General features: G+C 34.7%; 1 protein-coding gene and 1 long non-coding RNA gene across 2 annotated transcripts in view; both read left to right on the top strand.

Moving 5' to 3' along the window:
• The window catches only part of LOC132116435 (glucose-fructose oxidoreductase domain-containing protein 1-like), a 30,130-nt gene extending 23,451 nt beyond the window's left edge, over positions 1-6,679 (top strand). The window contains exon 3 of the mRNA XM_059525239.1: positions 5,096-6,679. Coding sequence (XP_059381222.1) covers positions 5,096-6,018 — 923 coding nt within the window. The 3' untranslated portion in view covers positions 6,019-6,679. The remainder of the gene's footprint in view (positions 1-5,095) is intronic.
• A 3,326-nt stretch (positions 6,680-10,005) lies between these two features.
• Positions 10,006-12,093, top strand: LOC132115786 (uncharacterized). Its single transcript, XR_009425567.1, has 2 exons — positions 10,006-10,408; positions 11,773-12,093. It is a non-coding gene; the product is annotated as an uncharacterized LOC132115786 (long non-coding RNA).
• Positions 12,094-13,221: the final 1,128 nt, after the last annotated feature.

Here is a 13,221-nt window from a genome sequence, read left to right as displayed (position 1 = left end):
CAATTTTTTTTAAAATTTAAAGCAAAGATATATGTACTATATAATCTAGCTATCAAAATCCAATGTCTTTATATCTAGAGAGAAGTATGTTTTATATTTAGTCATTCTGAGATAACCCTGTATGCTTGATTGGTTCAGTTTTATTCTATTTCATTTTATTTGTAAATTCTGAATAAACAGCATTTTATGTAAAATGTTTGTTTGATATTTAAAAATGTCTATATAGTTATATATAAAAAATATAAATCTATTATTTTAATTCAAAAGCAACAGTTTTATTGAAAGAACTTTGCAAAATTCTGATGCAAAAAATATTAATATTTTAAATATTTTATAAAACTAAGAAATATATATTTCATATAGTTTTAATAAAACCTTTGCTAAAATATCTATATATATATATATATATATTTATATATTAGTGCTGTCAACGTTAACGCGTTAACGCATGCGATTAATTTTTGTCTGGTTTAACGTGTCAAAATATTTAACGCAATTAACGCAGCATCCGTATTTTCTGCCATCCGTTGGCTAGCTTTACATTATATGATCACGCTCTTATTCATTTAAATGCTTTTAAACATTTCAAGCGCGGCAAGACAAAAGAGAATACGCTGTCTGTGAATGTCCCTATGTGACACGTACACACACACACACACACACACACAAACAATGCATAGACAGGGCGCCAGAATCCAGTTCTCTTAAGCGCTTGAACTAACAATAAACATCCCAAAGTGCCAGTTTTGTCGATTATCCTCATAAGAGCAATCTTAAATGATTTATATAAAGTCTAAAATGAACAAAAAGAGTTGTGAGAGATTGAGGCGAGATTCATAGACAGTATATAAACGGTGAGATCCGCGTGTCTTCTGCTCTTAAAGGGACAGCAGCCAATAAAGCTTCCTGTCAGTAAAGTTAAAGAACAAAGGGAACAGAGAAAATGACTCGCTGCTCTTGACTAAATAACTTTTGTAGCTTTAATAAGGATTAACTATTTAATTTATAGTTTATGCAGTGCAGACTGCAAATAACTTTGATAACTTTATTAAATTTCTGTATATTTCCTAACTGTTAAGACAGGAAGGGCAGGAGTAAACATGACATTTATTATGGGTTTATGTTAGCATTGTTTTAAGTTTACTTAAATTAAAAACTGTTATATTTTTGAAGCCTAATAATAAATGTAAAAAATAAAAAAAATCAGTAGCTGTATTAATATCAGTAATACTGGCCTTCATTCATAAAAAGATGCCATTTAAACAAGTATTTAAAATATACTGTCTTTGTTGTTTCTACACTAATTTTTATTAACTGTGAAATTATTACATAAAAAAATATATTAAAAACGTACAAAAACATTTCTTTTTTTATTGCGATTAATCACAGAAAAAATGTGTGATTAATCTAGTTAAAGTTTTTAATCGATTGACAGCACTAATATATTAACTCTAGTAAAACTCTGTTGCAAAAAATTGTGTGTGTGTGTGTGTGTGTTTTTGTGCAGGTTTGTGTGTGTGTGTGTTTTTGTGCAGGTGTGTGTGTGTGTGTGCGTGCGTGTGTTTTTGTACAGGTGTGTGTGTGTGTGTGCGTGCGTGTGTTTTTGTGCAGGTGTGTGTGTGTGTGTGTTTGTGCAGGTGTGTGTGTGTGTGTGTGTGTGTTTGTGCAGGTGTGTGTGTGTGTGTGTGTGTGCGTGCGTGTGTTTTTGTGCAGGTGTGTGTGTGTGTGTGTGTGTGTTTGTGCAGGTGTGTGTGTGTGTGTGTGTGTGAGTGTGTGTGTGTGTGTGTGTGTGTGTGTGTGTGTGTGTGTGTGTGTGTGTGTGTGTGTGTTTTTGTGCAGGTGTGTGTGTGTGTGCGTGTGTTTTTGTGCAGGTGTGTGTGTGTGTTTGTGCAGGTGTGTGTGTGTGTGTGTGTGTGTGTGTGTGTGTGTGTTTTTGTGCAGGTGTGTGTGTGTGTGTTTGGGGTAAGTAATCTGGGCCTGCAGAAAGCTCTTTATTGTTAACGGCTGAACTAAATATGTTGTTCAGGACAGATCTGATACAGTAAACCTCAGCATGCTTTTGGAAAATATGTATCTTTTGACAACAGCATTCAAAGCCCATTTTACTTTCGTTCTGCATCATATTTCAGACTGAAACAAAATCTTCCAGCAGAAAAAAGTAGGATAGATACAGGTGACGTCAAGCCACAAAGAAAAGTCATTACTGAGGGGATTTTGATGAAGCGTTTTAAAGATGGACATTTGTTTTCTTTGGATCAGACGTGCACTGATGAATTATTCACAGCAAGAGCTGGAGCGTGCATTTAAGAACGCAAATGGGGTCAGTTTAGATTTGATGTGGACTGAACCTGAACAGATCATCAGTCTCTGGGGTTTTCTGGCTGAACTAGTGGTGTTTATTTATCTGGTCATCTGTGTGTCTCATCATGAGCTGATCTCTCTGTGACAGAGCTCCATCTGGAGGATGGGAGTGTACCGTAATTATCTCCTCTCCAATCAAACTCAGCGTCTGGAGACCAGCGTTTATGAACTCTGCAGTGAAGCAGAAAGAGTCATGTAACTATGGGTGGTTTTCCAAGACATTTTGAACATCGTTGCTGTCAGTGTAAATGAAATATATCAACACTATGTGGTTGGCTGAAATTTTATCAATATTGTAATTGTGACAAATTAGTTATGTCATCATTGTCCGGGGAAGGGTTAATACAGTGTATCGTGTCATAGAGTTAAATAGTTTTAAATTAAAAACAGTATTTTAGTTGCAAAGAAAAAAATTAATGAATAAAAACATACATATTTTAATTATATATAATTTATTTTATTTTTTTTGTATTTTATGAAAAGAAAAGAAAAATATTTACCTATTAGTGTTAATCAAAAGCAATTTTTAAACATTTTTCCATTACACTTGTAAAATTCTGTTGCTAAAAATATTTTTAATTTTTTTTTATTTTAGAAATAAATATAAATATTAAAAAAAGAATATATATATATATATATATATATATATATATATATATATATATATATATAAATCTTTCTGCATTACATATATATATATATATATATAAGTAATGCAGAAAGATTTAAATGACCTAATATTATCCAATGTTAACTATATTTTTAATTTATTCTTATTTATATTTTATATTATATATAGTTCATATTTATAATTATTATTTAATATAATTTTTACACTGAAAAAAAAGTGTTTTATCCAATTAAAAAAAAAATAGGGTAATGATTCACATTTAGAAAAATAAATATCTTGCCCTTTAGCAGTTATTTTCATTGGCTCAAGTTAAAAAATATAGATGTGAATCATTATCCTAATTTTATTTTTAATTGGATGAATGAAACAGTTTTTCAGTGTACATGATGCAGTTGCTTTTAAAGTCAAATGATCTTGTTTTAAAGATTTGTAGATATTTTATCTGGATCTTGTATCTTGTTATTCTTCTGTTAAAGCTGGTGCTAGTATCCATCATATGGAGATGTGATACAGATCACAGTGCTCTGAGTCTGAGAGAGATGCTGCTGTGTGTCTTTGAAGTCACAGTCTCTGCATAATTCATGACTGGAGATCAACCACAGTCCCACACATCCACAAACCAGAGCTTTTGTGCTCACTTTCATGCTTTATGAACTAAGATATTATGATACTGTATATGCGTTCGCATTGGCAGCTTTTATTGTGATTTTCAGATGTTCGTGGTTCATGTTCCCGATGGAAGGAAGAGGAAGAAATGGCAAAGTCTTAGTATCCTCACACTAATGAACTCTTCTTCTCTCTCACTCGCTCACTCGCTCGTTCTCTTATCAATCAGAACTGAGTCAGGTTTAGGGGGAGGGGCTTAAGAATAAGAGGGATTGATGACATCATCTGAAAAGGAAGGTCGTATTAGAGGCGTGGCAGATTGTTATATTTTAATGGAAGACGAGCATTTCTCTGAGGAATATCATCATGCACTGATCAGTCATTCACAGAAAGTCTGTTTTGATTTCATGTTGACTTGCTGAGTGTTTCTGAATGGTGTCTGCTCTTGAGATATTTTTGAAATGGGTCGCTGGATTGATTTTCTGACTCGGATCTAGCCGTCCAGAGCTAACGGGAGATCTTTTTCTGCTGTAAACCTGAGAAAAATGCTGTTCTTCAGCCAGTGAACTTTACTACTGATCATTCAGCATCACATATTATTTAATTTATTTTAGAAATTAATACTTTTATTCAGCAAGGATGCATTAAACTGATCGAAAGTGTCAGGAAAGACATTTATAATGTTAGAAAATATTCCCTTTTCAATTAAACGCTGTTCTTTTGAACTCTCTGTTCATCAAAAAATCCTGGAAAATAAAATGCACCACGCTTTCCATGAAATCAGCATGTTAGAATGATTTCTGAAGACTTAAGACTGGAGTAATGATGCTAAAAATTAAGGTTTAATCACTACAATTAATACATTACAAAATACATTTTAGCAGATGTTCACATAGAAAACATTGTGATAATATTTCACAATATTACTGTATTTACTGTGGATATTTTATTAAATGAATGCAGCCTTGGTGAGCAGAACAGATCTTTTTATTCATTTTCAAAAAGTCTAAAATGTAATTGTTATTTAAAATATTTATTTTTAATACAGTTGACTCTAAAATCTAAATACCCAAACCTCTTTGTAAAATATATTTAATTGTTTTGAAACAAAGTCTGAAATGTATATTGGGCAAAGCTTGCCATCTTTTGGTATTTATAGGTACTACAATGAAAGGAAACATGCAGTTAGATTGTGTTCCTTACTAAAAATAAAATATTTTTTATCTTTTATATATATATATTTTTTTTTAAATACTAATGAAAAACAATTGCTAGGAAATGTAACAAATAATTACCAAGAAACAGTTACACAAAAAACGGCTAAAATGGTATTTTCTCCTAAAGCATATTCAAATAATCAATGTTTTGTTTACATTTTGAGTATATTTCTCAATGAGTATATTTCAGTCCTTATGTCTCTGTTTGTGTTATTTCTTTTAGGTGCGTTTTGTTTTGAAATCATCTACACGTCTAACGATCTCTCATTCCCGTTTCTAGGAATTGGCAAAAACGTGATCTGTGACCGGACGGCGACGCCGCTGGACGCTTTCCACATGATGTCAGCGGCCCAGTACTACCCAAAGCTGCTGAGCATCATGGGTAACGTGCTGCGCTTCCTCCCCGCCTTCGTCCGGATGAAGGAGCTGCTGGAGGAGGGTTTCGTGGGCGAGCTCCTGGTCTGCGAGGCGCAGGTTCACGGCGGGAGCCTCCTCGGGAAGAAGTACAACTGGAGCTGTGATGACCTGATGGGGGGCGGCGGGCTGCATTCGGTCGGGAGCTACATCATCGACCTGCTCACGTTTCTAACGGGCCGGCGTGCGGCGAAAGTGCACGGCTTCCTCAAGACGTTCGTCAAGCAGACGGACCACATCCGTGGGATCCGCCAGATCACCAGCGATGACTTCTGCACCTTTCAGATGGTGCTTGAAGGAGGCGCTTGCTGCACGGTCACACTCAATTTTAACGTCCCGGGGGAGTTTCGGCAGGAGGTTGTGGTGGTCGGTACGTCTGGAAGGTTGACAGTTTGCGGGACGGATTTGTACGGACAGAAGAATGATGGTGGAAATGGACAGGAGCTGCTCTTAAAGGACAACACGCCTGTCGGGAACGCATCTCTACCGGACAAAGCGTTCCGGGACATCCCGTCTCCGTATCTTACCGGCACCATCTGCATGGTTCAAGCCGTACGGCAGGCGTTTCAGGATCAAGACGACCGGCGAACGTGGGACGGCCGGCCGCTGACGATGGCTGCCACTTTTGAGGACTGTCTGTACGCGCTTTGTGTCGTGGACATGATCAAAAAGTCCAATCAGTGCGGCGAGTGGCAGAACATCGAGGTGATGACGGAGGAACCGGAAATCAGTCCTGCGTACCTGATCAGCGAGGCAATGCGACGCAGCCGGATGTCACTGTACTGCTAACATAGGGCTGGATGATATTGAGAACAATTATATCACGATATATCGCTTAATTTTCTGTTGATATGATATAAATTCCATTCCCTTGGCTTTCTTTCATGCATATGCAAATGCATCAGACTGGAAATGAAAGCCTGTTCAAAAAGTTTTGCATTTCGCTTTGCAATCCAAAGTTCAAGCAATTTCATATGCTCAAAGTCTAGTGTGACTCTGGCTATAACTCCGATATTGATTTGAACAATTAGACATAATGAACGCTACTTTATTAGATTAAATTAAAACGAAGACAGTAGGTTTCCTACAAATATTCAGATACGTTTCAACCACATTGTAAATCAATGTATATGAAACACTGATAATGTATATCGGAAATGTTTCAAATTCATATCACCGTTATTGAAATAATATATCGCGATATATATTGTTTTTAAATTATTGTCCAGCCCTGTGAGCGAGCGTGCATGCTTGCATTCTGAGTTTAATGCATTCAAAGCATTTGGAAAACTGGAGAAGTACATGCAGCTGAAGGAAATATGCGTTTGTGCCTCTTGCACGGAGTTTGGCTTGTGTTTTAATGCGTTAAAACATCGGCTGCTGGGAGTTTTTGTGTCAAGTATGCAATAAATCTGCTTTCGGATGAACCGACAGCCACGCTTTGCTGAAATGCCTTTGTACTTGTGACATGTTTGTAGTTAGTGCAAAGAACAAACATGCAGTTTGACTCTGGTTTGCAGGATTATTTTCAACGTTGTCTATCTGTGCAACCCAGAAAGGTCATCTACCGATGATGCAGCATCTGTCAGCATGTGTTTGCATGCTAGCGTTAGCATAGTGAACACGGACTCCTGCATCAAACCATGCCTGCAAATGCATGAAATCTCGCACCGTAACCAACAGGATTTTGCTATGTATTATGAGATCATTCCGGACAAAAACAAAGATGTTTCTGCTTTGTTCGTACTGTTATATTTAAAATCCCAATGTTTGTGTGTTTTAACTGGTATCTTGATTGTTATGGCTGTACCTGTGGCTTTTACAGTCCTTTGTTTTCCACCTGAAAGATTTTTAATAGTAAGTCTGCCAAATATGAACTGGCAAACATCACATTAACTGTCAGTGGTTCTCAACTGGTTTTGCTCAATCATGCATACATCACCTGGTGACCCAAAAGTGCACAAAAATCTCTTCAAATCAAACACTGAAATGATATTTTACACTACAGGTCGTAAGTTTTTATACTTTTAAGACCTGTTATTAATAATTGAGCACCAATAATAATTGGGTAATAATAATAAGGAGTTTAGAATGATTTCTGAAGGATCATGCTGAAAATTCAGCTTTGAATTAGAGGAATAAATTACATATTACAATATTTTCAAATAGAAATTGATTATTTGAAATTGTAATAATTTTTCACAATATGAATGTTTTTACAGAACTTTTATGAAATAAATGCAGCTTTGGTGAGCAGAAGAGACAAAAAATATTTCAAAATCTTGATTATTTCAAACTTTTGATTCGTAGTGTATATAATATTGATATTTTATAAATTAAATTGAGCATGAGCTGTTTAGCTCCAAATATATGCAAATGTATAAACATGATAGACTGAATAGGTTTTTATTTTATTTTATGTTTTTTTTGGTGTCAAACAACCTTTATCTGTCTAATTTGATTCTCTTCTACCAAATGACAGATGAATTGGTTGAAACAGAGTAGAGTTTGATTGGACGAATGAAAGAAAGATACATTTTCCTGTTAAAGCCTGTTTGACTTTTATAGTTGCATTTTATTTCTTATTTCCCCTTCGAATTTCCAATTGCAAAACAATAAGTTGAGAACCGCTGCTCGAGACTGTTGCAGAAGAACTTTGCACTTCTTTGAGGGCTAGTAAATGCATTTTTAAGACTGAAAAATATAAACCAAAATGCTTCAGACACGCTAAGGGTGCTAGAAATGTTTCAGTCTGAAGATGTATTGGTATATATCTAGTTTAGGAGACATAATTCAAATTTAAATGCAGTTGTCACTACTGAAACTTTGCAGTGTGTGTGGCTGGAGACTCCAGTTATCAAGAGTAGAAAATGACGATTAACGTATAGAAAACATTTTAAAATGAGATTTTTGAGTCTATATGTTTTGCTAATCTCAATAGCAGTGTTTTATATGTCGACTTGGATCTGTTCGCTGTATGCATGCACTGAAGACCGGTGTGTTGACGGTCGTCCATCACTGTGCAACTTCTCACTGTGTCACGACGGCTTTATATCAGCCTCGTGATGAAAGACTGGAGAGTCCTATCATGTGGCTGTGTTTTATGTGTATTTTATGCTGCTTGGAGAAACACCTGCTGTACATTACTGGAAACATGCTCTGTGTAGTTTATAAATGGTATTTATTTCTTAGTGTTTCATATCAAATCAGGAAGTGTGTGTACTGTGAGACAGGAAATAGAGGCCTTTGCTTGTGCATTTCTACAGGAAGTGTGATATAGAGTCACAGTTTAAAAGTCCCAAACTAAACCTGCCCTGGCTTCCCTCACAAATGTGACGCCAACCAACACTTGGTCAAGATAATCTTCAAGGAAAAATCATCTCTGTTGGACTACAGAATATTTAGCATTGTTCTCTCTCAGAAGCATGTTAATAAGGCTACTAGATTTAATATTTCTGCTAACAAGAGGCATAAACTAAACATTTTGAGTGAGCAATTACATACTCGATCATGATGGAATGTAATTAATTTGAGGAGGCAGATCTTTTACATTTATATTAACAAGCCAAAACTCAAACTAGCTTTAAACTGCATATGGTTTCAGGCTTTTGTTGTTGTTGTTTAATATTTTGCAGAAGGTAAATTAATGTAGTGATAAAGCCACATGGATTCATGTTAGCATTATGAGTGTCACCATACACATAAGTCCGAGGAGGTTAAAAGCTCTAAAGGGATGTCATTTCGTTATTATGGCAATTATGACATGAAATTAACATAGTACAGGGTACACTGTATGGAAGCCTAGTTCTGCCATGAAAAGAAAAAAGCATGCTTAAAATTATGAGCTATAAAAATCTGATAATAATTCTGAAGTCAAAATTGACATCAAATTAAGCTCAAAAATTCGATACTTGTGGGATAATAGGTCATTATTTTTATTATAAAGTCAAAATTATTACAGAGCCCAATTATGAGATAATGTCAAAATTATGACATTAAAAAGTCTTTAATTATCACAATTTCAATGTTTTTATCCTTTTTTATCTAATGTTTTGACATTTTGTCGTAACGCTGTCCATTTATGTCATACCTTATAATTAGTATTTCATAATTTTGAATTATGTCAATTTGATGATATCATAATTTAAACTTTTTTGTCATAACTATGATTATCTCATACATTAGACTTATGTCATTTTTGTTCATAATTAGGACGTTTTGTCTCATAATTTTAACTGTGATGACTGTCTATTTGTCATACTTTACACTTAGTAAAGTTTACTACCGTAAATTCGAATCTCATACTTTAGAGTTAATATCAATTCAGAATTTTTTGTCATAGACTTCTCATTTTGGCTTTTTGTCATAATAATGACTTATCTCATTATTTTGACTTTAAATTAGTATGTCTACACGTTAAATTAGTATGATTTTCTTTTCTCATAATTTGACAATTTTGAATTATGTCATAATTTTGAATTATAATTTAACTTTTTATGTCATATGTTTGACATTTTTCCCAACTTTAAAAAAATATCATGTAAATGAAATGGCCCTCCACAAATTGTCACTCAGACCTCCAGAGATGATTCTTCTATAATGTGAGACACCAATGCTGTAATATTAATAAGGCTTGATTTGTATTATTTTAAAACATTTAAAATAGATATGTTGTTGTTAGGTCCCTGACAGCGATATTAATCTGTTTCTATCCGAGACTCAAACTTCTGTGAGTCTGTTGAGAGATGCAGATATGAGAGGGACGTTTGGTCCTGATTAAACATGAACACACTGGAGTCAAATGATGACTACTGGGAGCTTAAACTTTCCTGTTTCTGAACAAAACTGATAATTAATCTGCAAACTTGAACCTGTGGAAAAAAAAACGTTACATCTGGAAATGTTTCAATGTAAGACTGCGCTTGTTCTCTGTGTTTGTGAATATGTACTGTATACTGTTCCTGCTGGGTAGCATGTGCACATGTGTGTGTGTGTGTGTGTGTGTGTGATGGAGACTGATTAAAAATGAGATTCAGCAGGAAAAAAAGCCTGTTTGGGTCTGTTATGGTCATATATGTCCACATTTAGTGCCACTGACATTTAATTCCCTGCTAAATCTTGTTTGGTTTCTGCTTTTTGTGCTGTACTTTGTTTGAAGTCGACTTTGGTGGTTTTAAAGGTGCCATCTGTAATGTCTGGCAAAAAAATCAAGTCATACTCCACATTCCATACCAGATGGGGGCAGTATGCCTCAATAAAGTGAATTGGTCTACTCTAGAGTAACAAACGAGTAACGGCATAGTCTCTATGCTCCGCCCCTACCTTCACAACAACCCTAGAGCATAGCCGAAGCCTAAGAGGACGTTTTGCCTCCAGAGGGTGATGTCAAGTGATTTTGAAACATGACATCTTCAAGCTACTCCCCGTCACCTTTACCAGTGAATATGTACATATTCGTTTTGTTCATATTACATATTGAGTTGTATATACACATTATTTGAATTAAATTAATTTGACAGACAGCATTCTGTCAACATCAGACAGCTGATGTTGACCAAGCTAGCGCCAACCAACGTAACCAGAGCTGCCAACTCTCAAGCATTCACCGTGAGACACACGCAATTGACTCTTTTCACACGCTTTCACGCCACATATCAATTTTCTCACACACAGAAAAACCACGAAGCAAAGAGGACACGGAGACCAACAGACTAGACAGAGCAAGTTAGTTATGATATAAAAAAATATCAGATTCTGTCAATTTTATTAAGCAAATCAAACAATACCGTTTTGGCACTTGTAAATGTTACACGGCAGATCCCTAGCATACGTGAACCGATCATCTCTACTATAGTAACAAACGCAGCTATGGTTAGCCATCGCTGACATTAGCACGTTTATCGAACAGCCTTCGATACATTTCTATGTTATAACTTCCCGAAATAAATACGCAAACATATAAAACAAACTTCTAGCGAAATACTAACAGCATCTAACTTACCAATCCAAAAGAAATGTTGCAAGTTCGGAGTCGAACCTCATTTCTTTCAAGTCCATCAGTTGTCTCCAGCGATGGAAAGCAGTGCCGATGTTTACTCTGGCTCGGCTCCTTTTCTTATCGGATTTGATTTGTGATTCCGAGCGCGGTTGTTTCCCTGTAGCGGGTGGTAGGGGTCTCTTGCCAAGGGCTTCAGCCATCCTTCCGCTCTCTTCCCTGAACTGAAATGTAGTGGGCTGTACTTTCCACATGATTGACATCAGGTTCAAGTATGCCCACAAGCCGTGCGAGTTATTCGTGTATTGCAGGTTGGCTGGCGGTTATGTTGCCCGCATACCACCTCCCATGGCCGAAACTGGTATTACGACACCGGTCGGGCCGTGGCTAGTAATGCTAATGCTAATTAAGGTTGATATCTCTGCAGCACTATAACTTGACATTTTTTTAATGACATCATCGCCCTTATTTCTTCTCATTCTTTTGAAGCATGTAGGTAATTTTTTTGGATATTTTTACCTCAATTTTTACACATGGCACCTTTAAAGGGTGGAAGAACATATCATTTTTATAGAAGTCGTTTACATGCTCTAAAGAGGTGGCAACATTGCAATAATGCACATTGTTTTATACTTGCAATATTTGCAGACATGCAAATTAATTTCATACTGTTTTCTTCTGGAAATACTAGATATTTGTCATTATATAATGCTGCTTTTGAATGATTTTGACAGTAATCAAAATAGCCATTCTTATTCTTAAGTCATTACATTTCAAAATTTCAGGAGGCATTTGCAAATGTTTCTTGTAATATTTGTTAAATTTTAACCAATGTGCACATGCTTAATAAAAGCAATAGTTCTCCAGTTCCAAGGACCATGCAGATGTTTTCTAATATTTTAGTGAATTTCTACTCTATAATTGGTCCATAGAAATTGTTGATTAAATATTAAGTATTTAAGAGAAGCTTGCCAGAATGTTAGCCAAAGTTAACAGGGAACATTTACAAATAATGTTATATAATAAATTTTATATAAATGTTAGGAAAAATATTCTTAAAGTAATAATTATGGAATTTTCTCATATTGTTTAGAGAAACATTATTTTAATTTGCTTATGTTATTTGTACTTGAAAGAACTAAGATATGTTTTTGTAATCTTTAAATAATGATATAATCACAAAAAAAAACAACAACAACAAAAAAAACCAACAACTGACTTTTAACATTCTACTAATTTTTTAAATAAATGTTCAAATAGGCTTATGTTGCTTTGGGGGCATACAAAGTTAGTAGAATGTTGAAAGAAACGATTTTGCAACCTTTAAATCTAATCCTGACAAGAAAACTGGACATATCAACGTTTGGAAACATTTCAAGACAACGTTGATTGATGAAAACAAAATGATTAAAAACGATAATTTGTAAAACTGTTTTTTTAATTATTATTATTATTTTTAATCAGACGGAAAATAATGAAAAATATATTTTTTGTTTATTTTTGGATATATATTTAAAAAAACAATAAATATATTTTAATGTTTTTAGAAACTCTTAAGGTGTATCTTAACCTTTAAGCAACAGCTCTGAAAGGAACCTTTTTTTTTTCTTAGCCCGAGCTTATGTTATTCTGAGAACTTGCATAAAGTATTGAAATAAAGCAAACAAACCCAACTCAACTTTAAACTAGTTTCATTATCCATCATGAAAAATTTAAATTGGAATTTACATGAAGCTATAGCAAACATCTTTAAGATAAAGGTATTCAAGTTACACTTTTGAAGATTGAGTCTGTCTTAATTATAGCAAATCTCATTACTCCACTCTATTTAAAGAAAATATGTAACAAGAAAAAAAGACAATAGAGTTCCAAAAATGAATGAGAATCAAAGGCCAAATGTTTAAAAAAGCTAAAAACAAGCACTTAACAACCCCTTAAACCAATGCACTTTATATAGTAATGATTTTTAAACTGTATATTCTATCCCCTCACCCTTA

The sequence above is a fragment of the Carassius carassius genome, chromosome 35 (genome assembly GCF_963082965.1).
Source record: "Carassius carassius chromosome 35, fCarCar2.1, whole genome shotgun sequence".
In the NCBI taxonomy this organism is placed as follows: domain Eukaryota; kingdom Metazoa; phylum Chordata; class Actinopteri; order Cypriniformes; family Cyprinidae; genus Carassius; species Carassius carassius.
Note: the sequence above shows the minus strand (reverse complement) of the source record. Positions and strands in the feature narration are given on the sequence as shown.